This window comes from Telmatherina bonti (assembly GCF_933228915.1).
Source record: "Telmatherina bonti genome assembly, chromosome: 16".
NCBI classification, from domain to species: Eukaryota; Metazoa; Chordata; class Actinopteri; order Atheriniformes; family Telmatherinidae; genus Telmatherina; species Telmatherina bonti.
The window spans coordinates 24,784,486-24,809,651 of record NC_136614.1 but is presented as its reverse complement, the minus strand read 5'-3'; the positions used below and the strand labels follow the sequence as shown (position 1 = coordinate 24,809,651).

General features: G+C 43.8%; 1 protein-coding gene across 2 annotated transcripts in view; it reads right to left on the bottom strand.

Annotated features, from left to right (window-relative positions):
• The window catches only part of epb41l2 (erythrocyte membrane protein band 4.1 like 2), a 42,790-nt gene that overhangs the window by 7,169 nt on the left and 10,455 nt on the right, over window positions 1-25,166 (bottom strand). Inside the window, exons 2-16 of one of the 2 annotated variants that reach the window (XM_079255452.1) lie at window positions 23,250-23,488; window positions 22,907-23,092; window positions 21,285-21,542; window positions 18,725-18,829; window positions 18,527-18,569; window positions 16,113-16,188; window positions 11,571-11,667; window positions 11,279-11,403; window positions 10,727-10,814; window positions 8,514-8,666; window positions 8,322-8,419; window positions 7,587-7,759; window positions 6,711-6,796; window positions 2,210-2,269; window positions 16-180 (exon numbers count right to left, since the gene is read on the bottom strand). In XM_079255452.1, the coding sequence (XP_079111578.1) occupies window positions 16-180; window positions 2,210-2,269; window positions 6,711-6,796; window positions 7,587-7,759; window positions 8,322-8,419; window positions 8,514-8,666; window positions 10,727-10,814; window positions 11,279-11,403; window positions 11,571-11,667; window positions 16,113-16,188; window positions 18,527-18,569; window positions 18,725-18,829; window positions 21,285-21,542; window positions 22,907-23,092; window positions 23,250-23,474 (1,938 nt within the window). In that variant the 5' untranslated portion in view covers window positions 23,475-23,488. The remainder of the gene's footprint in view (window positions 1-15; window positions 181-2,209; window positions 2,270-6,710; window positions 6,797-7,586; window positions 7,760-8,321; window positions 8,420-8,513; window positions 8,667-10,726; window positions 10,815-11,278; window positions 11,404-11,570; window positions 11,668-16,112; window positions 16,189-18,526; window positions 18,570-18,724; window positions 18,830-21,284; window positions 21,543-22,906; window positions 23,093-23,249; window positions 23,489-25,166) is intronic. The other variant, XM_079255453.1, reaches the window with a different exon arrangement.

Below are 25,166 nucleotides of genomic sequence, written 5' to 3'. Positions count from 1 at the left end.
TCCAGACAGACGTACCACTTGTTGCTGCTGAATACGAATCGTAGCAGGAGAGGAGGTGAGACGTTTCTCCCATTGGTTGGGCTGAGGAGGAGAGGGGGGTGGTGCCTCCATAAAGGAGCGTTTGAGCTGGCTAATGCTAGCTTGATGTTTCAGAACCTCGTCTTGGGTCTTATCATGGTCCTAATGGGGGAGGGGGGAGGGGGGGTAAGGGAAAAGAAGGGGAAAGCATGGGGTAAGGAGTGGATGCAAAATTAAATAAAGTAATTATGGATGAAGGATGTAAATATAAGAGGTGATGATAGATGAGGTAGAGGATGGAAAGGGGCGGGGAAAGGAATGAAAAGGTAAGTTAGGGTCAGTGGGATCAGGAGATGTGATGGGAAAGGAAGCAAAGGAGGGAAATGGAAAGAAGTGGGGAGAAGGGAGAGGGGTGGGACAAAAAGAGAGAGGGATGAAGAGGGAAAAACAGTCATAGGAACATCAGTCTGTCAATCTGGAGGGAAACAGGATGGATGCTGTGCCTCACTGAAGCCATTTTTCATGTGCCCTAGAAAACAAATAGACTTTTCACGTGTTTATATGATTCTGTGTGTGAGTGTGTGTGTGTGTGTGTGTGTGTGTGTATACATGAGCAGGCTTCAGTGAAACAGTGCCCCTCCATCTTGTTGAAGAGTTTGTTTTTTTTCTTAAATGAGGTCAGAAACAGCAAGACAAACTGCACAACATGGAGCTGATAGTAAAGTTTCCTTTCAACTCATGTTAAATTGGCTCCTTTTGGTTCATTTCAGTGGTTCAAAGTCCATCTATTGACTTCCATTTATTCTTTACCCTGTTCATACAAACTAAGTCCAAAACAAAGATAGGTTGAGACAACATACTGCATGTAGGAGGTCTAGTCAGCAAAGAAAAAAACAATCTTCATTTATTCTTCTAACTCTTTCAGGTGACACTGAATACGCAGTTTATTACTGTAGTGCAAACCCAGTCGATCACTATCAGCCCCATTTTGCACAAGCAGGTGGTGTTTTAGTACAAAATAAAACCACACATATTTCAACACTGGCAGGCAATCACCAGAAACCAGGAAGGAAGCTCTTCGTGTACGTTAGGGGAAGGCAGGGTTAGTTAAGTTAGTCGCCGCTGCCTGGCAACGATGAAGATCTTTTTCACAAAGGATTGTACAAACAGCAAGATAAAATGGTTTTCCACATGCACAGAGCATGCATTTAAACCGCACTGACAAAACGCCGCTCCTGTCAACACAGCAGCCATTGTAAACAATCAGTCTGGGAAATTTTTAAAGTCTCTACTGAGATGTGCAGAAGTGCATCTGCTCTGAATGGCAAAAACTCAACAATAAAAGCCTCTTAGCAGCCCTTATAATATGGCATCATTTCTTTTTCTCTTCTTTATTTGCAAACATTAGAACCACTTAACCTTTGTGATTCAATCAATTCAAGCAGTTAATGTAGTTCTTTTTCCAAAGACTGCTGCAGATCTACTAAGTGCAGCAGTATTCTTCATTAACCTGCATAAAGTCGCATTCATCTGCTTTTTTATTGCTGTCTTGGTGCAGAAATACAGCAAGCTAATAAAATGCCTGGGCCTTGAATTGCTGATGTGGCTTAAACCTTTAATAAGCTTTTATTAAACTAGTTTTTGTCTAATATTCTTTCCTCTTAGTGGTTTATTCTCCACAAAGCCCTGAAGAAAAAAAATTTGCCTCACTACTACAAGCCCTAGTATGCAGGTTGTCTTCTCTTATGTTGTCTGCACAGAACGAACGGTTCATACTAAGTGTTATAAAGCTGAAAAAACAGGTAAAATTGCAGCCATGCATTTAAAACTTTAAACAAAAAAATGCTGAAAATTTGAGCTGAATACGGAAGAACAGCTGTTCATAATAGCTGCTGTGTGAATTGGAACAAAAAGCTCTGGGCCATTTTCATTCAGAAATTTTTCAACACAAAGAGTTGCTGAAAATCTGGAAAGTGTTTAAGTTGAGAGTAAATTTAATTTTAAAAAAAACAAAAAAACATCCACACAAGATCACAGCAGGCATGCACACAGAGCCTGAGAGTGCGAGAGGGCAGCCGTCTTGTACAGTATAGTATAGTATAGTATAGAGGAAGTTGTAGTTCTGATGGTGTCAGAGTACACAGAAACATGTAATTCCTATATTTCACCATCAGCCGATGCCAGTACCAACCTCCAACATTAAATTACTGTGCCTCACATAAATATTGTCCCCATGCACTCTCAATCGACTCTGGAAGGCAGATATACAGCACAAAATAAGGAAAATTATTTTTTTTTTAAAAAAACAAAAAAACAAAACATGTAGTGTACAAACATTCAGTAAATAAATCCACAACAAAACAGAACAAATAAAAAAAAAAAAAAAAAGGTAAGGAAACACAATGAAAATTCTGAAAGAAAAGAAAGAAACTGTGACGTCGGCCCACTTTGGCAGAAAAATGTCCCAGGCTGAGAGGAATAGTAGATGGGTACAAGCACAGTTAACATTTTGATATCTCTTACAACCAGGGAGGTGTTGGTGCTTGTACCCATGTAAACATGCATAAACCAAAGCATTCAACCCCACAGCACCAGCAGACATGTACTTGAACCCACAAAACCCCATAATAAATCACACAAACCACAGATGTAAACCAAAAACCTGTGTAAAAATGTGAAAATGTCAGCCACAATAGAGCATCGGAAAATAAAATTATCGGATGAAAGTGCCCACTCTGGATCAGTTTTTTCTGTCAGACCGGATCTGAAATCCAAAATGAAAAGCAGGTCGTATAGCTCTAAATATGTTTATTATTTAATACACTCAGTTGTTTTTCTTTTGAATAAATTGGATTTTTATTAACTTTTCAAACTGACTCCACATCACATTGGGGCAAATTCAACCATCACACCAACTTGCACGAGCAGAGGAAACAATTGACAGAGCAGTACACAATGAAATTACCAATAACAGTATATGAACCTGAGAGAGGGCAGGCTCACTGCATCCGGGTGACTGTCATTGGGGTAAAGTCGGGGAGAAAATAAGGACAGGTTAGGTCGACTGCCTCATCACTCCACCACAAAATCAGTTCCACTGAATATTTGGGACCCTAATGCTCTCATGTTAATAGTTCTATTTATCCTATTAATTGCAAAACATGCTGTGTAAATACAGGCCTTACAGACCTGGGAGGGCATGGCTTCCGCATCGCCAGGGCACAAGTTCACCTCTTTAACCTTCAATGTGGTAGTCATGGTGATGGTAGTCAAAATGAAGAGTGTAGGGGGCACGAAGAAAGAAAACAGTGACATGGATGATGGAAAAATGTTCCTCCCCAGTGTTGGGGGAGTACTGCTGGTCATGTGACCTTTGACTGGATCTGCATCATGTAAGAAGTCAGAGATGATCAAACCCCTCATAAAAACGATAGAGCGAGTGTAAGTGTATCTGTGTGCTCTAAATAACTGTTTTTCCATACATCACAGCTGATTAGGAAGTAATATCTAATCAGTTAAGTCAGGTAATAGTGTTTCCATCATATTCTGTTTGATTAATATCTGCAGCTTTAGTTAATAAAAATAAAAAAAAGAACAATATTTTCCCCAAAATCACACAATAAGTCAAGAGATACTTGCAACAAAGGACCAGGGTAATTGTAACACTGTTTAATATCAACATTCATGAGCAGTAATATGCTAATGCAATATGCTTTAAGTGCTATATGTTTGCAGGGGTTACTAGCCATACTCTGTGAAAGCATCTGTATGCCTGACTCTAACAGTCAGCAGCTCCTCTGCCAGAGACACGATTTTTCTGCACTGCAAAAGCAAAATTATGCAACTGAAAACCAAGCTGAAAAGAGGTACAGCATAAAAACATTTCTAAATATCTAATAACTCTGTAATTTAATGTGATGAGTTATTATGCTGTGCACCCACACAGAGATGCCGTTTTTGGTCATATATGACACACAGTTCACTCTTGCAACTGTCCCCTTCGCTTAGTCTTTTTTTTACAGCATCTAAAACACTTAATATGTCTAAGTTTAGTCTACATTAACAATATAATTTTTTTTTTTAATTTTTTTAAATATTACTTATCCTTTTGTTAAATCTCTTCTCGGTAATCTTACTTATTCTAGTCTGTTCTTTATAAGTGACACAGTGGGGTTTGGTGGGTTGTGGGGAAGATAAAAAAAGAAAGGGGCAGAGGAAGTGCTCGTGGCAGGGATAAATAAAAGGAGTAGATTTCCACAAACAGATGATTTACATTTTCACAGGGGTAAAAAGAAGAAAGGTAAAATATAAGGGCAAGTTTGATGCATAAATGTGATTCTGCATTTATGCAGCAGGATCACACAACTCCTGCATCCAGGTCGCATTAGCGTGGTGCCTGATGCGAGGAGGCGTGTGCGCTGGCGTGAGAGGTGGCGCTTCCTTGCCGCAAGCAGGGCTTGACCGATTCTCGGACTGATCATTCGGCTTGCCGTTGATAAACGCAGGCAAAGCTGGTTTTCTTTGACTTGAGATGGCACTCTCTAAGTAACACAGGGTCAGGCCGAGGGGTGTGGCTAAAATCAGGGCTAAGACCAAGGACTGGCTCGCTGTCAGCATCACAATGAGGAGGAAGAGCACTAACAGGAAGGGGAGAAGGAGAGGGGAGGGATTAAGGAGGTAGCGGTGTACAGATGCAGCCAGGTTGGGAGGAGAGAAAATAGCCAGAGGGGAACAGGAGGAGCGAGATGAGAGAGCGAATGGCAAAGAAGAGAGAGGGGGGAGGGAGGAAAAGGAGGAGACGATGGCAGGGCAGGTAAAGGAGGACACAGTTGGCAAACGCAGTTGTGTTGGGTGTGAATGTAAAGCAGCAACCAAGTTACGAGGGATAAATTGGGTGAAAAATGCCAAAAAATGCGTCCATTTAAAAGCCAAACTGTTAAGTACTTTGTGTAATTTAGATGCAATTATGTTAACGAACCCAAATTTCGGCCTGGAGATGGAAAACGTCTTTAGTTTTGTTACTGGCCTTGACATTTGTTTGAACAAAGTGGGAGTAAGGACGCTCAGTTTCCTCGTTAATCCCGAAAATAGCTTGTTGGGCGAACACCTGCTTCCGTTCTTACCCAGTGTGGAGAAAAACAGCCAGATGAAAGAGACGTATTTAGCCACACCCTTCAGAGGAGACCAGCAACGCCAATTTGCCAGCCCAGCTGCTATTCTGATTTCAGCCTCGCAGCCCTCCTCGAATTTCAAAAGCTCAGAGCTGTTTGCCTGGGAAGCGGTGACTGGATGAGTGGATGGAGGGTTTTGAGTGAGGTGACCAAGATCAGCCAGCTGCTGATCTGAGAGAAAGGACAGGGTGTTTGAGGGAAGGGTCCATAGCGTGCAATTGGTTTCCGTATCGTTGGTATGATCGCCGTCTTCGGAGATGTCTGAAAGGCAGTGGTCAAGCTCGGAGATGGAGTCAAGAGATGGGGGCATGGATGAGAGGGAAGATGAGGAGGAGAAAGAGAGAGGAAACATGAAAATTGACTAATGGAGGCAAATAGAAGGATAAGATAAAAGGAGGGAGAGACATGAGAACAATATGATGGAAAAAAAAAAACCACACAATAGAAATAGAAAGGTGATCCGTACACAAACCCATAAAGTGAAGGCGCAAATTAAGGTAAACGACAAACCAAAAATTACCGGAGTGATTTGTTTCATGTAAAGAAAAAGGAAACGTGAGACCATGCGGGAAGGATGTAGGATGAAAAGCAAACAAAAGGGAGTGTATGAAGGAAAAAAGAGAGAAGGAAAGAGACATTAGTCAGTGAACAGCACACCACAACAGCTTAAAAGTGAACATAGCAGGGCATACAGCAGAGTGCCAAACACAGTGGACACAGGTGTTTGCAGGAACAGTGTCAACAGAGGTCACCACTGACAGAGACTAAGGTGGTCCAAGGTGCTGGGATGCGAGTGAGGGTTAGGGGGAGAGGGGTGAGGAAAGGAAGGTGATGAGGCGGCATGCGTGGCATACACAATATAGTCCTGTTCCAGTGATAGACTGACTCGTTTTAGTGGTGGACAGTGTACCCCTCAGTGGACACAAGTGCTTCATAGAAAGAATATAAAGTAGTTAAATCATTCATTTATATATTATAGTATCTATCTGAACAATAACTAAGGTTGTGAAGGCATCTTTGGTGACTGCAATAAGTACCGCTCACATTCGAAAGAGCAGAAAAGGAGCTGCCTTCTGGTTTTGAATGAGGTTGCCATTTGAAAACAGAAATTACAACAGAAAGGGCATTGGCATTAAGGGATTTTAACTTTCTGTATCTTTAAAGGAGGCTCAACCGGTGGGATTTATGGTTGCAAATTGCAGTGGAGTCTTCATGAGGTGGGCTGGTGTAGAAATAATGCAGAAATTCTGGCAGACCACATGTTACAAGTTTTACATAAAATCAAACCAGGAAAAAAAAATATTAAGAATGTTGGTTAAACTTCTTTCAGAGTTCAATAAGTCCGTCTTTTAGAAGCTAATCTGTATTTTTCATAAATAATTGAAAAACATGTACTTCTTTCCTATGTGGCAATGTGAGATGTGAAACCAAACCACATAAAAAGAACATTTTAAAAAGCATTAAAATCACAAATCAGTCTGACTGTCACTACTTCTACACACATTATATGTGAATACACACCTTTGAGTCCGAGTGAAGCTCCAGGTGGGGCTCACGGCCATTCTCAGTGCTGTCCCTGCCAGCTTCGGTTATGCTAATCACTGGTGCTGAGAAATGAGAAAGATATACCAAATATATGCTGATTCTTACAATGATGGTTGCATTTTGCCCCAAGTTACAAAGCTCTGGCATTAAACTGTTTTTCCTCTGAATAGCACTTGTTGTTTTACACACTGTGCTGCATTTAAGAAGGATAAGCTTCATTGAAAAAACAAACAGATGACAGTTTAGCAGAGACGCTAGCTTGCAATAGAAGAATATGTCCAGCAGAGGTCACTGTAGGATTGTGTAACAATCTGAAGCATGTGAGACGGAGGCATGGAGATGCTTTTAGTGGGATATGCAAGCCAAATTTAGAAAACTAAAGAAAAACAATGTGTTGATTTTCTCAAGAGACAGTAAAAAGGCTCTTTAAAGATAAGAACTATATCTGTAAACATACAGAAATCCTTGATGCATTTCCAGAGAAGCTCACCGTACTGCGCAGGGTCACTGTCATGATATGTTAATATCAGTCACTGCACACTGCATTACATCATCAGCATTTTTCTTTGCAGGGGGTTTTATTTCTTTTAAATAAACAGAAACATCTGTCTTTTTGTGTCTTTCTCCTTATTTGTCTGCACTGCATGGCAGGAAACATTTGCAGGGGCTATTTCCTGTATCTGTTCAAACTGAGCGTTTTGCATCCATTTAACACACATTTGCATTCAGACTTGTGTAATCTCTGAACAACCATGACCCCACTCCCAGCCATCCTTCATTCCTTGCACTCCTGTTTTTATCCACCTCTCCTGCTCATTCGATGTCTTTACTGGAGCTGTGCACTTGTGTTACCTCCATCCAAACTGCGGCTGATGCGTTTCGATGAGGTTCGTTCAAAATTGGGTGCAGGTCGGTCTATGAGGGAGCTGGCCAGGCGGGTCTGGGCCTGAGTTCGCCCGCTGTAGCGGAACTTGGAGCCCAGAGTCAAGAAACGGGCCTTGGTCGGAGGTTCTGGTGCATTTAACCTTTCAACAAAGAAAGATATGCTAGACATGAATGTTTGATTTAAAAAAAAAAAAAAAAAAAAAAAAAAAGGTTAGGAAGAGTGATTTCCTTTTAAATGAAACGTCGCTGTTGCTTTTCTGACAATGTGGAATGAAAAATGTTTCCAGGCAGACTTTCCTCCAACAGGATATTAAAGCTTATTCCACTTACTTACAAACCTTCCCAGCAAGCACTTGCAGCAGAAATGCTGCAATCATGGACACCTGTCTTATCTGTGCCTGCTTGTGTGTGTGTGTGTGTGTGTGTGTGTGTGTGTGTGTGTGTGTGTGTGTGTGTGTGTGTGTGTGTGTGTGTGTGTGTGTGTGAGTTAATGTTTATCTGTTGCCTCAAGCATCAGACTATGATATGCACTCTTACACAGACTTCTGCTGAGCCCAATAGAGTATGTTACCATGCTGAATGTTATAAAAATTTTAAAAAAATTTAAAAAAAAGAAAATTGTGTCTCTTGACCAGCAGACTGGAAATCTACGCTCCTTTACTGGGTGTACTTCTCAGTAAATGTTCTTGTGTTTGTGTCTACCTGAAGAAACTGTGATTCTCTACGCAGACTTTCCACAGCCTTTTGGCAGATCGATGATTCTGGAGTTTGAATCCCACTGTACTCTCAAACTGCTCAGTCTAGCATGCAAAGAAAAAAGAGCAACATTAGAGGGGGAAATTGTACAGCTGGGAGGATTAAATCCCAGTATATTCACTTTGCATCAGTACAAACCTCGCCTGGTCTGATCTTAATATAGAAGTTGTTCCTCTTGTAAGAAATCTTTAGTATTTTGGGCCAAGCGAAACGATTTATCCGAAGTCTGTCTTTGTACACCAAGAGTCCGTTGGCACACACACCTAGCATGATGTCCACACCCTCTGAATCCTGTGAAAGTCACATACAAACACACAAAAGAAAGAAAATTTTGACAAAGGAATTACTCATTAATATTAGCAAAACATCTGTATGCAGCACCAATTTGTCCAAATCTGATTATGCTGTACACCAACTGATTTTTAAAGTAGTCTCCTTAAAGTCACCAGAAACTCAGTTACTACACACAAACTGTGTTTCAGTCCAACTGCAACACAGTTCGCTGGCAGACTAACTCACTGCCAGAGCTTTTAAATCCAAGGCCAACTGGTAATGGTAAGGCTGTATTGATTACAGTAGTGAATGAGGAGAGGAAAAATCTGTTGGACTAATGGACAGGGCAATATGTTGATAATGGACAGTTTTACTGGAGCACACACTTGTCACATGGCATTTGCCATGCTAAGAGCTGTTCATCGATCTGCGTCCTTGTGGTGCAGCTAAAGATACATTTTAGCTCTGGCTGATTACACTGCGAGTTATCACCAGCTCAAAAAGTGTTAAAGCTTGCTGCCATGGAGACACTTAGCGTGGTGTAAATTAGCCCAAAGGTGGGACTTTGACTAATGCAGCTAAAGCATGCAATGCTTACTCACAATTAACAAGCGCCCCATCGCACCAAGTGTAAAGCTGATGATGTTAGTATTTTTATGTTGCTTAGTATTCAGTGCTACACATGGATAGCAACCATAGAAAGTGTACCGTACATAAAACATCTGCATAGGTGCTTGTTACTAATACTCCATGAAGATACAGGAAACAGTGGGATTTGATTTGTTATGGCGAAGTGGTTGTTGACGAGAAGTTTTTTAAGTCTGCGCTGTGGGAACAAAGATGCACCGGTGCTCTCCCCAATGTTTAACAATCTGACCAAAACCTGAGAAGATTGTAGTTTTTTCAATCCACTTTCTATCATATTTGTTGTATGTTTGCTTTTTTTTCTGATTTCAGGTCCCCACGCACTCAGACTTTCAGATAATAAAATCAATCTAGAACTTGCTTTTGATTTGGGTAATTTCTGTCAACTCCTGATAAATATGCCTGCTACGCACAAAAAACTAAGCTAAAAGCTATTGTAGGGTGACATTAACATTATGTTCAAGAGCAAGTTTTGTTCTGTTTTTAAACTTCACGCTTGTTTTTACACTTTTGTTCACAGTAACTTTTTAAAGTAAGTGTATCGGACATTTCCTGTTGGTTCTAGCTTCACTCTTCCTGCTCTTATCTCATCTTATCTCAGCATCAAAGTGCTCCAACTCAGTCATACAATATAAAGCTACTTTGCTATGAAATAGCAGTGAATTAATTACTTCTTAAATTAGAATTAATTATATTTATATCATGATAATTTTCTATTGGAGGCCACATCCCAGCGAGATGATGTTAAATAAATCTGAAAGCTTAAAAACACCCACATCAAGTCTGACAGGAAGTAATGGATTTCACTTTTCATTGTGGTTAATATGTATAAAAGTTTATTATCATTTAATACACAGGAAAAAGTTTGGCTGGGTTTGTTTATTGTCTGCTTTTCTTATTTAACCAATAATGTTAGAAACAGCTTCGTTATGGGTTTTGGGGTTACAAACTTGTACAATATATTAATAGAAAATGACAGAAATAGATCGACTTCATGCATTCCCACAAGTTTGGTATGCAGTGAAAAAAAAGAGAAAGGTTTTCTCTGCTGTGCTCATCTATTCACTTTTCTCTGTTGCACACATGAGAAGCATGTCCTTAAAGGGGACCTGCCTCAATCCACCATGTCTTTCTCCCCCAGTCCACATCCTCTTTTTTCAGGCCATCTATCATGCATATTTTCCACTTTTTTCTTTCTTTCTTGCAAAATCATGGAAATATGCTGACTGCTGACGACCTGGTATCCCAGAGTGTGTGAGAGAGAGAAGCTGTTCCCATGGCAATGGCCTCCCTGAGTGTTTGTACAGCTGACACGTACAGATACAGCAATGCAAACACGCAGACACACCAGCACACTTTCCCACATCAAAGGAAGTGTGTTAATCCCCACATGTCAACAGCAGAGAGGAGAAGAGTCATTCATTTACTCATACCTTTGCGTGGTGCAGATCCACTCCGTACATGGACAATTTCTTGGCATTTTCTAGAAACTGGGTGTCGGCCTGGGCTGGGGTCATTCCCCTATGAAGCAAAGAGAAATGCATTAAATAAAAAAAGAAAAGGCAATTAATTAATGCAAAAATATATTTATTCTAAGAAATAGTATAAATATATATATATATATATATATATATATATATATATATGATAAGAACAAAAAAATAAGTGTATATGATATGATATTTAATAAATAAAAAATGTTGCAACTTTCCTCTGGAATATTTTTAATTTCTTTTTATTTAATACATTTTTAAAATCTGTAATACAATTAAGCAAAATAAATAGAAAAAATAAATTAGATATCCATAATATTAAGGGGATCATTATATCTATAAAGCTCCAATTGGAAAAGTAAATTAGTTCAGCAGTGCACAGCATCCAGACCATCGTTCTGCTTGCTTCAAAAAAAAAAAAAAAAAAAATGCTGATACAACCGGAAGCTAATCCTCAGTGTCCTCTGTCTCCATGACCATGTATTCTCTAACCTGTGTGACTTGTGGAGTTCAAGAATCTTCTCCTCCATCTCCTTGTTCTGACTCGGTGCAAAAGTCAGCTGACTGATGAAGTCCAGAGGGCGAGGTTGGTCAGGTTCGTAGTCACCAAATTCTGCCTGTAAAACCATTTAAAAATTTTTTGAAAAAAAAGAAAAAAAAAAAAAAAGAAAGAAAATCTAGCATGACAAAAATTTTGCGGTTACTCACCTGCATACCTCATAAGTGCCTCCATACCAACACAGGATATTAGATAAGAAAAAGAACACAAGCACACATACTGTACCTGCAGTGTGTAGGACCCCAGCAAGGCATGAGTGACAAATGAGCAGGGCAGTCGTCCAGAAGCTACATCATCACGCAGCTGCAGACACAAAAGATACCTACAAGAAGAGAAAAAGGGGGAAACAAGAAACAGAACTCCTTTTAAGCTACTTATAAGTTAGAACACATCTGTTGTTACATGATAATAAATCTGTATAAACCAGCTGCCTTTGCTCTTAAAGGTCTGCTGATGTATGCTTTCCTTGGGGATGTGCCTGTGGCTCAACTTTATTAATGTGTTAATGCATTGTGTTACAGCCATATGTCTAATAGCTGCTGTAGCATACCCAAACAAAGGATCTGATTTAGCAGCTGTGAATCCTCCGGTAGTCAATGTAGATTTAGGGATTTATTCTAAACTACCTCTGCAGCGACGCTTTGTTTGGAAATTTGCTGTTTGAAAGCAGCATTGTGTGAGATCTGGGAAACGTATCACAGTGGCTGCAGGATAAATGATCCGGTCATTCAGTTACATGGCTCCTTGTGCACTCAGAGGGAAATGCAGCATGTCAGTGTTTTGACAAGATAACAGATCCCTAGAAAGGGAAAAACATTTTAATGAATTAGCTACACAGTCTGCAGCATCCTCTCCCTGAGCCGTCACCTTATCGTGGTGGAGGGGTTTTTGCGTCCCGAAGATCCTAGCAGCTATGTTGTCGGGGGCTTTATGCCCCTGGTAGGGTCACCCATGGCAAACAGGTGTCTAGGGGAGGGACCAGACCAAGCACGGCTCATAGACCCCTATGATAACGACTAACCTGGGCATGAATGTTCCCTTGCCCGGACGCGGGTTACCGGGACCCCCCTCTGGAGCCAGGCCTGGAGGCGGGGTACGAGAGCGAGCGTCTGGTGGCCGGGCCTTCGCACATGGGGCCCGGTCGGGCTCAGCCCGAAAGGGTTACATGGGCCCCACCTCCCGTGGGCTCACCATCTGCGGGAGGAGCCGTAGGGGTCGGGTGCAATGTGAGCTGGGCGGCAGCAAGGGGCGGGGACCCTGGCGGTCCGATCCCCGGCTGCAGAAGCTGGCTCTAGGGACGTGGAACGTCACCTCTCTGGTGGGGAAGGAGCCTGAGCTTGTGTGCGAGGTTGAGCGGTTCCGACTAGATATAGTTGGACTCACCTCGACGCATGGCTTGGGCTCTGGAACCAGTACCCTCGAGAGGGGCTGGACCTTCTTCCACTCTGGAGTTGCTCATGGTGAGAGGCGCCGAGCAGGTGTGGGCATTCTCATCAGCCCCCAGCTTGGTGCCTGCACGTTGGGGTTTACCCCGGTGGATGAAAGGGTAGTTTCCCTCCGCCTCCGGGTGGGGGGACGGGTCCTGACTGTTGTCTGTGCTTATGCACCGAACAGCAGTTCAGAGTACCCACCCTTTCTGGAGTCCTTGGAGGGAGTGCTGGAGGGTGCTCCTTCTGGGGACTCCATTGTTCTGCTGGGGGACTTCAATGCTCACGTGGGCAATGACAGTGAGACCTGGAGGGGAGTGATTGGGAGGCATGGTCCCCCCCCTCTGAACCCAAATGGTGTTTTGTTATTGGACTTCTGTGCTTGTCATGGATTGTCCATAACGAACACCATGTTCCAGCATAAGAGTGTCCATATGTACACCTGGCATCAGGATTCCCTGGGCCGCAGTTCAATGATCGACTTTGTAGTCATATCGTCGGACCTGCGGCCACATGCCTTGGACACTCGGGTGAAGAGGGGGGCGGAGCTGTCATCTGATCACCACCTGGTGGTGAGTTGGCTCAGATGGTGGGGGAGGAAGCCGGTCAGAGCTGGCAGGCCCAAACGTGTTGTGAGGGTCTGCTGGGAACATCTGGCTGAGTCCCCTGTCAGAGCGAGCTTCAACTCCCACCTTCAGCAGAGCTTCGAACATGTCCCGAGTGAGGCGGGGGACATTGAGTCCGAATGGGCTGTGTTCCGTGCCTCTATTGCTGAGGCGGCCGGCCGGAGCTGTGGCTGTAAGGTAGTTGGTGCCTGTCGTGGCGGTAATCCCAGGACTCGTTGGTGGACACCAGCAGTGAGGGATGCCGTCAAGCTGAAGAAGGAGTCCTATCGAGCCTTCTTGGCCTGTGGGACTCTGGAGGCAGCTGATGGGGACCGGCGGGCTAAGCGGCATGCGGCTTCGGCTGTTGCCGAGGCAAAAATTCGGGCATGGGAGGAGTTCGGCGAGGCCATGGAGAAAGACTTCCGGACGGCTTCGAGGAGATTCTGGTCCACCATCCGGCGGCTCAGGAGGGGGAAACAGTGCTCCATCAATACTGTGTACAGTGGAGGTGGGGAGCTGCTGACCTCAACTCGGGACGTTGTGGGTTGGTGGGGGGAATACTTCGAAGACCTCCTCAATCCTACCAACACGTCTTCCCATGAGGGAGCAGAGCTGGTGGACTCAGGGGTGGACTCTCCTATCTCTGGGGCTGAAGTCGCTGAGGTGGTCAAAAAGCTCCTTGGCGGCAAGGCCCCGGGGGTGGATGAGATCCGCCCGGAGTTCCTTAAGGCTCTGGATGCTGTGGGGCTGTCCTGGCTGACACGCCTCTGCAGCATCGCGTGGACATCGGGGGCAGTACCGCTGGATTGGCAGACTTGGGTGGTGGTCCCCCTTTTTAAGAAGGGGGACCGGAGGGTGTGTTCCAATTACAGGGGAATCACACTCCTCAGCCTCCCTGGTAAGGTCTATTCAGGGGTCCTGGAGAGGAGGGTCCGCCGGATAGTCGAATCCCGGATTGAGGAGGAGCAGTGTGGTTTTCGTCCTGGTCGCGGAACAGTGGACCAGCTCTATACCCTCTCTGGGGTCCTGGAGGGGGCATGGGAGTTTGCCCAACCAGTCTACATGTGCTTTGTGGACCTGGAGAAGGCATTCGACCGTGTCCCCCGGGGGCTCCTGTGGGGGGTACTCCAGGAGTATGGGGTACCGGACCACCTTGTACGAGCTGTCCGGTCCCTATACGACAGGTGTCAGAGCTTGGTCCGCATTGCTGGTAGTAAGTCGGATCCGTTTCCGGTGAGGGTTGGACTCCGCCATGGCTGCCCTTTATCACCGATTCTGTTCATAACTTATATGGACAGAATTTCTAGGCGCAGCCGAGGTGTTGAGGGGATCCGACTTGGTGGCCTCAGGATTGGGTCCCTGCTTTTTGCGGATGACGTGGTCCTGTTGGCTTCATCTGGTCGTGATCTCCAGCTCTCGCTTGAGCGATTCGCGGCCGAGTGTGAAGCGGCTGAGATGAGAATCAGCACCTCAAAATCTGAGACCATGGTCCTCAGCCGGAATAGGGTGGATTGCCCTCTCCGGGTCGGGGGTTCAGGTCCTGCCTCAAGTGGAGGAGTTTAAATATCTCGGGGTCTTGTTCACGAGTGAGGGAAAGATGGAGCGTGAGATCGACAGACGGATCGGTGCGGCGTCTGCAGTAATGCGGACTCTGCGCCGATCTGTCGTGGTGAAGAAGGAGCTGAGCCAGAAGGTGAAGCTCTCGATTTACCAGTCGATCTACGTTCCTACCCTCACCTATGGTCATGAGCTGTGGGTCGTGACCGAAAGAACGAGATCTCGTATACAGGCGGCTGAAATGAGTTTCCTCCGCAGGGTGGCCGGGCTCTCCCTTAGAGATAGGGTGAGGAGCTCGGTCATCCGGGAGGGGCTCAGAGTAGAGCCGCTGCTCCTTCGCATCGAGAGGAACCAGTTGAGGTGGCTCGGGCATCTGGTCAGGATGCCTCCTGGACGCCTCCCTGGTGAGGTGTTCCAGGCACGTCCCTCTGGGAGGAGACCCCGGGGAAGACCCAGGACACGCTGGAGGGATTACATCTCTCGGCTGGCCTGGGAACGCCTCGGGATCCCCCCCGCAGAGTTGGCAAATGTGGCTGGGGAGAGGGAAGTCTGGGCTTCCCTGCTTAGGCTGCTGCCCCCGCGACCCGACCCCGGATAAGCGGCAGAAGATGGATGGATGGATGGTCTGCAGCATTTCACGTGGAAACCGATATAAGACTGCAGTGACTTGCGGCTACCGAAACAACTAAAATCAAGATTACAGATGTAAAACACCTGCTCTATAACGTATGTGAAGAATTAGCTCATTTTGTAGCAGTTCAGTTAATGGCTTGTTTGTCCTTGTCCTTATTTGGCCTTTAGCTTCAGAGCTGGAAGACATCAACATCACACTAAACGCTGTGTGTTTCAGAACACTTCGATGTTTGTGTTCATATAACAAATAAAGTGAACAATGCTTACCTTGCTGTTACACATTTGCTTTATTCTATTGTCATTTATTTGGTGTTGACTCAGCCTAATAATGTTGGCACAAGCAAATATCCCCATGGTAACAATCGGCCATTTGTATGGAGAGGAAAAGTAATAAAACCAGAGCTGTCGCCCAACTGTGCAGTTTTCCACAGCTCTGTGGAGCCTTACATCGTATGACAACTCATTTCTTTTAATGCAAAATTGAAAAAGAAAGCTAAAGAGAGAGCAGATCACGGTTGGTGGAGACTGCAATTAGGTCTGTGTACCTCGTAATGTCCTCTGTGAGCAGTGAGGGGTCAGGAGGGTAGAACTTGACATTGAATGCAAACTGCCAGTTGTTACCTGGAGAAAAAGAGATGTAGCAGAAACGGGTGGGCATCATCAGGATGGGTTTATCACAGCCATTTGGGTGTAGTTTTATTACACAGTCATAATGCAGAACAGCTATTTGACAGCACTAAGCATATGCACTCAAATAAGCAGATCTGGTATTGCATAACCTTGTTTTAGCTTTGCCAAAATACAAACTGTAATCCATGTCCGAAACAAAGAAACATCACAGCTACCATCTTTCTCACTGTGACATAACGTGGTTTTCATTTAGCTCCTATTTGCTGTTTTTATTCCAACAGAAGGCTGTGGTGTCATCTTCTTTACCCTTTCTGTCCTGCTTGGCTCCACCCAAAAAAAAACTCTCACCCATGCACACAGAAACACACACTCACTAAAAGACAAAGATCACGTCATCTGGAAAATTCAATCTGAGACAAAACCTGACATCACAGTGCAGCCATTTCCTCCTCCAAGGTCACCCATTCACACACACACACACACACACACACACACACGTGGACAAACCCTTGCATGCACATGCACGACCACATGCAGGCACGGAGCCAGCAGGAAGAAAACAAAAAGATGCAACACATTCACTGAAAACTGCATGAAGAGATCTTTATCGATGACTTCATTTTCTCCAGTTGCTCTCATCATTAGCGATTCTAACAACGAAGAACTATAAAGGTTAGTTTGATGATGTAGAAAACCCAAGCTGTTAAACATTAACAACAGCCACATCCACAGCTGAGCTTCGACTAAATCCAGTTTTCCAGTTTTGGCATGTATTAAAATGGATTTCTTTTTACTTTAGTTTGACTTTAGTCATCTTCATCTCTCTTTTTTTTTTGGAGATGGAGGATGATGATGCTCTTTATTGGTATACCTGAATCAACAACTACTTAAAGTATCTTTTCTTTGTATTTCTCTTCATTGTTCTCTATTATTCATCTGATGCCTTCAGTATCTGAACGGCCAGCAGCTCATTACAACTTTCAACGATTTTAACTGCACTTGCTTTGACCTTGTTTCCGTTATCCATGATGTTGAAGACTTGTTTATCTCTTAACCCTCTTGTTTTCTCCCATTTTTTTATCCCACCATTAAACCAGGAAGCTGGAGACAATAAAAGCAGACTGACTACACAGTTTAGGTTGTAATGACCTGCACGGTGAGCAACACACGGCGCTAACGCTGACTGTCACACAGAACTCTGACCCTGATTCAACACAACGCCCAATGAAACCTGCAGAGCAAACCTGTGGCTGAGGTCACGAGCCAGGATGTATTAATCTGTAAAACATCTGAAAAGATAACTCCATTCTTCAATTGTCTTCAAAGAGATTGTTGAGTTTTTTTATTTCAGGTTCTTGACTCAACGTTTCCTTAAAAGTGATGATCACTACTTTCTTTCACAGTGCTTTGGAGCAAATCACAGGCAGCATTTTTCTTGTTTTTAAATAATCTAAGTGAATAAGAAGTTTAACTCTCAGCCCGAAATGTAGCAAACCAGAGTCAAGATGTCTGATTGCAGTTTGATTTCAGTTTGGAGCTGGACGGTGTCAACCCTGTCATTTACATGGTGCTCTGTAAACACATACACAGAGGCGCTGTGTGCAAGCTCAAATGAACATCGGCCCACACGGTGCAATTTTTCCTCACACTGTAAACATTCACACACAGAAAAATGTGCTTAAATGAGCACATACAGTCAGATGCACATCACTTATCCTCGAACCACAGGCGCACATGGTGACATGGCCACAAAAATGCAGGCGTTTGCGCACACATCCTACTCAGCAGTGGTCCACACTTACTCTTCACACATCCAGACATCACAACTAATGTTAACCAATTTGAAAATTGAAAACATTTCCACAACTCAGTTGCTTTTTTTTTTAAAATTACAATTACAGTGCTGCATGCATCTAAACCTAATACAAAGCTTTTTATACTTAGTAGCTGCCTGTTAGTGGCTGTCAGATGAAAGAAGCAACACCTCATCTTACAGTAATAATTAGCAACAGTAAATAAAACGGTTGATAAATAATGGAGCAGGATGATCACACCCCAGTAGCCTCTGCTACGCCGCCAGACTGCCCTCATTTGGTTTCAGATATCTTAAGTCTTTGTTTAATTGTAAAGCTGTTTGCTTTTCCACAGATATGAAAGGACTTGTCTTAGTTTATTAATTCAGCATTTATATTTTATTCATTGTTGTTTAAGCGACAGATTGTCAGAAAACTTAAAGATGAAGGAGGAGAGTGGATGTTTGGATGGATTTGGGCATCTAAAAGTTAGACAACACCAAAGGTAGGAATGTCATTTGAAAAATTAAACTTACTGCGAATCTGCCTCTTAATTTCCTTTGTGGGATCCAACCAACACTGGTGAATCAAAGGATTGGAGACACAGAGGACAAATGAAAGTTAACATCTGTCAGACACAATCCAGGATTTCATATCTAGATTTTTTTTTACAAGTGTGAGTTACTGACTTACCTAGCACATTATATTCAGCATATATAAGAACACATATATACCTTCTGTTCATGGCTGTCCTTGTACATCAGACCAAAGTAGTCTTTCTCCAGCAGATTAAGGTGTTCACACACCTTAAAGAACAAGTACTGACCCTTAGCTCGTTTCTGCAAAGAGACACAGTTAATAAAAAAGAACTTTTTTTATTTTACAAGTCTTAAAGTAGCAGGAAAGAAAAAAAAAAAAGGCATTTCATTATATTTAAAAGCTTCCTCTGAAGAAGCATTTGGGTCAGCTGGTTGAGCAGTTGCGTCGTGTGTAGACGTTACGGTTCCTCAGTATGGTCGAAAAAAAAAAAAGACTTATTCTGTCTTTTCAATGGGTAATTCAAAGGTTCAAACTTCCCTGGCATCTTTATTTGTTTGATTCTTTGCTTTCTTGCTGCCCATCTCCACATGTCTCTGTGCAGCACATTACTTCATAAGCTTGACATGAGCCTCAGCCATAAAATCCTTCAGACTCAGCTATGACGATGACATTTAGCCCACTGCATGCACGGCAGACCCTTCAGACAGAAGGTCAGGAAAAAAAGAGGGTGGAAAGAAGGGAAAGCAGCGACAAAGAATCAAGTGATTTTTTTTATGCTCATTTCTTTAGTTAGTCGGCGCACCCTCGGTGCAACACTGGTGTACAGACAGCGCAGCATAGCACAGACAGGCTGACAGACAGGGCAGGGAGCGTGGTGGAAGTGGAAGGAAGAGGATGAAAGAACGCATTTTTCTTCTTGTCCTGGGACAGCTGAAAACATCTGCGGTATTTTCCTCTACTCACGCGCCACATACACGCACTCACGATGGAGCTGAACAACCAGTGAATGTGAGAACGCGACCTTTTAGAGTTTCCATGTCTGGGTCTGTGTGCCTCCCAGCAATCCACTACCTCGGGACTAAAGCACGCTATCGACCGATGTTTTGGCGTCACTTATGGTCTGGTCTGTCACATCAAGAAATATTTAACTCATCAATATGAATGGAAAGATGAAAATAGGTTTACGTTTCCATGCAACTATAAAACTGCAAGATCAACAGGTGCAGCCGAATGCAAATAAAGGAGGAGGGTAGATGATGGTCCTATAAAAACCGCAAGAGATATTGTCTGTTGTTCCATTTTGGAAAAAGATTAAGTCAAACCAGCAGAGTCAGATGTGAACAAGTGTGCAATCTGAAACCTAACGACAGTCTATGAATTGCTACTTAAGCCGTGTGACACAAAAATCCTGTTGAAACCAATTCTAATGAAGTTCTTAGAAACAGCATTAGGACCATGTGACACTAAAGACTTCACTCTGAACACACCAGAGTCAGCAAATGTCTGCTCACAGTTTCCATTCAAAAAGAACCACAAGAAACAAAGTGTATATGAAGTTACAAACCTGGAACAGCTCTGATACCAGTGGTTAATAGATTAGATTAATAAGGATGATGGAAGAAAGGGTAGCGGGTCAGAGTAGAAAGTGTATTTGTGTGTGTCACAGGCCTGCTGGGCAAAACAGAAAATTTAATCTCTGGAATGCATTGTGCATCTCTCCTTCTAGCAATCCGAACTATGCCCGCATGTGGACGGAGGGCAATAGACGGATAAGTATGGGTGTGTGTGCACGAGTCTGTGTGTGTCCTATGGGACAATAGCAGTTAGTTGCACTATCAGCGTTATCTGTTGTGACACAAAGCAGCTACTGTTCAGGCGAGCACAGACTCTCCCAGGCATGCTGCTGGGCTCTGGAATACTGTAGAGCAGGGAGCAGGTTTGGCAACAGTTAGATTCCCAGCGTACAGTCACCGAAAACCCTCATGCTGGAGTCTTGTACTGGTGTCCTTCAGCCAGAGATGCCAGCGTTACGAGCCCCAGTGAACCTGCACACTGGCTCTTCTAGGCAGCTTCCCACTGAATGAGAACAAGCATGGGAATGTGTAGGGGTGGAAGGGCTAAAAATGTGCAATTGCTACAAACTTTTAAACCTAATCTGTGATGATAATGAGAAAAAAAAAGGATGTAAGGATGAAACTGCTGTAACTGCCACAGTGAAACATGTATACAGCTATATAATACTGTCTATATGCTCTAGACAGGGGGTCTAGAGAACGTGCTTGTGATTGAACAACAGATGCAGAAAACTAATCTGGTGAGACCCCCCTCCTAATCTGCTGGGTGTGTATGTGTGCGTGTGTTCTAGACACCAGACAAGCCCCTGCAGCGTGCGCTGCTTTGCACTGAATTTATCCCCTGAACTACGCCCTGACCAATGTGAGGAGGTGATTCCACCATAACTGCACTTTGGGTCAGAAAGTTACACTCCTAAGGCCCCTCTTCCCAAATTCATACTTGCATACACACACACACACACACACACACACATACACACACACACACACACAAACACACACACACACACACACACTGCATCTGATCCTATTAAGGATTACATCACTGACACAATGGCACTTAGGTGTCGCTTTATTGACTAACAGAAGAAGAAGAACAGACGATGAGCTGGGCCTTTTTCATCACAAAGAAATAAACGTGTCTCACATGAGGAAAGTCTGCAACGTGTCCAAGTCTTACCTCCACCTCGCAGGAGAAGTCGGTCCCGTCCAGGAGGGCTACACGACACACCACCACCTTCATCTTAGGCTTTCTCACCAGACGAAGAGGAGACTGGAAAATGGAGGTCTGGCCTTCTCCTCCCTCCCCTTCAGCCTCCACCTGTCCTTCCTGCTCCTTCTTCTCCTCCTTCTCCTCAGCTCCTTCTCCCTCTGTTGTCTCCTTATTCTCTTCTGGACTTTTCTCTACGCTTTCTTCCACCTTTTCCTCCTTTGCCGGCTGGAAGGGGGGAAAAAAAAAAAAAAGGAAGAAAACAAAAGAGTTGCTCACTATGGCTTCCAGATACACGCGGTCACTTCTTCCTTAGCATCTATTAGCAGGCGACTTCAGCTGTTTGTTCCAAGTTGAAGTTTGTTTTCGCTCTGTCTAATTCCCCGTCTGTTGTGAAGTGGTTCAAAGAAAAAGGCAGGCGTTTCTTTTGGACTGATCCCTAAAATGTTGATGTCACTGGGTGGGCCTGGGTGGCTTTATGTGATCACTGGATGGAAGAGTTCATGTGTGCATGTGGAGAGCAGCTTTGTGTGCGTCTTATTCTTCCTCTCTCTGGGCTGATGAGCAGTTTTAAAAGGGAAAAGCTGTGTAACAACACACCACCTGCGGGTTCTTGTTTATCTGGTTACCACAACATGTACCTGACTAAAAGGGAGGTGGGGGGGGGGGGGGGGGGTGTTCGGTCAAAGTGTTTTTCATCACAACAAACTCGATGGATAATAGTAACTTTAAGCCCATTAAGTCTAATTTTATTTGTATATCATCTGAACAGATCAAGAGTTCTTGTTGCTCCAGCAGCGGCTGAAGAAAAATGTCAGTAACTCTGTATTAGTTGCTCCAGTCAGGCAAATCAGGCATTTCTATGGTATCTAAATATAGTCAATCCGCCTACGATACGCTCCTGGTTAGACATGACTCTACATGGAAAACAAACCAAATCGTGTTGCCAATAGGAAGCTGTAGAGCCATGTGGGAATCCCAGATTAAGAGCTTGTGTTTAATTTTCTCTGCTTGAAGCCAGCTGACCCTCCTCTTGGCCAGATTTCCATCCAGTCTTGCTCAGGTCAGTGAATCGCCATAATTTTTCCAATATGAGGCAGGTTTTACAGCTGTACACATAGCTCAGCACGTTACGAATTTCTTTGTCCTGATGCGGTTGTAGGACCAAAATGAGGTGCCATCAGCAGGTCTGTACCTGCTGATAATGCCCCACTTCCTGCTAAAGGTAAGCTGTTGATGTGAGGGCTGTTTAATGGGTAATATGCATTAATTTGCTGTGATTAAGCAGCACATGGATGTTCTTTGGTTCTCAACACACGCAGCTACCAGCAGTTTAATCATTACACTGATGACTTGTGACATAGACATAAAGTTATAACAGCTGCAATAGATTCACTGCAGGAGCTGCCATTACTGGAAAATGAAACCACTACACTGCAAGGTTAGTATTACACAAAGTTACATGAAACGTGCGATATGCACACAATAAAAATGTAAGTTTCAACTTATCTGTGGCACAACATCAGTTTAGGCTCAGGTCACTGTTCTACATCTCATAACCTTGTGTATGAACCTGACGTCCCCCTGAATACCTCAGTGTCTGCACTGGTGTTGGAATGAGATTCTGCTTCCTTTTCCTTCACTTGCTCCAACTTTACTTCCTCCTTCTCTTCCACCTCCTCTGCGTGACCGTTTACTTCTGGTGCAGGAACCTCTTCTTCCTCCTTTGCCTTGCTATCGGGCTCCTCAGCAGGCAGGACCTCCTTTGTTGGGGAGGTCTTGATTGGCCAAAAGCAGACAAGAAAAAAAATGTAAACATTTTCACTCCAGATGTTTAATAATTCATCACATTGTAAAATATTTCATTCTTTAAAAAAAAAAAAAAATTAAATGAGGTCATAACAAGATAACAACAAAAGTATAAATTTACTCTACCTGACTTAGCGACTTCTGCTTCTTAAGCCATGTTGGCAGGTATCGGGATATTCCTTTGCTCTCTTTTCCATCCTTTGACTTCTCCTTTCCTTTATCCTTCTCCTCTGCCTCGGCGTTTGACACTTCCTGCGTTTCTTGCGTGGCGTTCTCCGATTGGTCTGGCTGAGCAGCTGACTCCTCTGCTTTCTCCTTCACCTCTGTCTCAGAGCCCGCTTCTGTTGTCATGGTGACGGATCAATCTGAGGAGACAGAGAAGAGCGATCGGTTTGTTAGATTTATTTATTTTGAACTGAAGGAAATATTTTCTATCTGATAATCTTCTTTTGTTCAGTGTTTTTTTTTTCAGTCATCATACAAAGAAAACCAGCCCTGAACTGATTATTAAAGTTGTACGAGCACACCAGTTCTGGTTCTTCGGCCTACAGCTAAAAGCAAATGAGCTCATAAATGTTTGAAACATTAGCTCCTGGATTTGCTTCCAACTACACAAAAACACAATAGTTTAGGATGTCTTTATGCCTCAAGTTTCATGTAGGTCAGCTCAACAGCTGGTTGCAAGCAGTCAAATACGCATGCACACAAAATTGCTGAATTCTCACTATCTGAGTCACTGGTTTTACCCTGCAGCTATGGTCAGCACACACACACTCTTCAACCCAAATACCTCTGGCAGCACTGTCCACACACACACCCTATCACAGCGTCTGAAACTTTTATCCGGGGTTGACATTAATTTCTGCTGATGACACAATGTGACCATGACATCAGCCTTGAAGGGAATTTCAGGGCATCAATGTGGAAATCGACCCACTGAGCGAGTCTACCTGCAGGCGTCTGGTGTTTTCTTTTTCTACACAAGCGGCTTCAGGCAGAGGGATAAACATGAATCATACACGGCTAAGTCACTGTCACTCGCCGTCCTTTCCATTGTTCTAAATCTTCTGCTTTTGTTTTTTTCCCCCTTCTCACACAGACTATGTTCGTCTTGCCTCGACCCTCTGATTCCATTATTCATAACGCCGTCTGCATTGTACTGTCTGACCATCTTACCGGTTTCCTGACTTTCTCTTTTCTACGCTGCCACCTTCAATAAGAGAGGACACACACACACACACACACACACACACACACACACACACACACACACACACACACACACACACACACACACACACACACACACACACACACACACACACACACACACACCAACATCCACAGTGTAGGAGTGGTGTGGAAGGAGGGGGGCGGAAGTAAAAATAGAACAGGTCTTCTTACGCATGATTGGCTAACGAGGTAGGGAGGGGAGGAGGAAAGATGGATGCGTAGAGGTGTGTGCAAATTTCAGGGGGTTAAAAAAAAAAAACATTTCAGAGTGAAAGAAAAACGAGAAGAAAAGAGATACAGGTGGTTTTATGCAACTGCAAGTCTCATATTTAATATTTACAAATAATCTTTTCATAAACAGAGTCATCAAAGCTGCTCTGTCAGTGCATACTGCACTTTCTACTCTCTAGAGATGCTGTGTTTCTCGATGGACTAGATCGTAGCGTGTGTCTTGTGAGCTGGCATCGCTGAGGAGCTTCGTCACGGTGACTTAGGCCTGCTTAAAACTCAGCCTCCTTCTCTACAACTGTTTAACACCGAGAACCTTGTTCTACTGCTCCCTAAACCTCAACTCACTCTCCCCTCGTCTCTTTTCCCTTTTAGCCCCCTCTCTCTTAGTTTCTGCTCTCCATCCCAGGGTGCCTCTTTCTCCTTTTCATCAGACATTTCCACTCATCCCTCTCCTCTCTTCCCAGGCCCAATTCCAACTCCCCCCCCCCACCCCCACCATCTGCATTATCTCCATCTAAATTCCTCCTCTTTCTCTCTTCTTCCCACAGTCCATATTGACTGTATCAGTGACAGCATCAC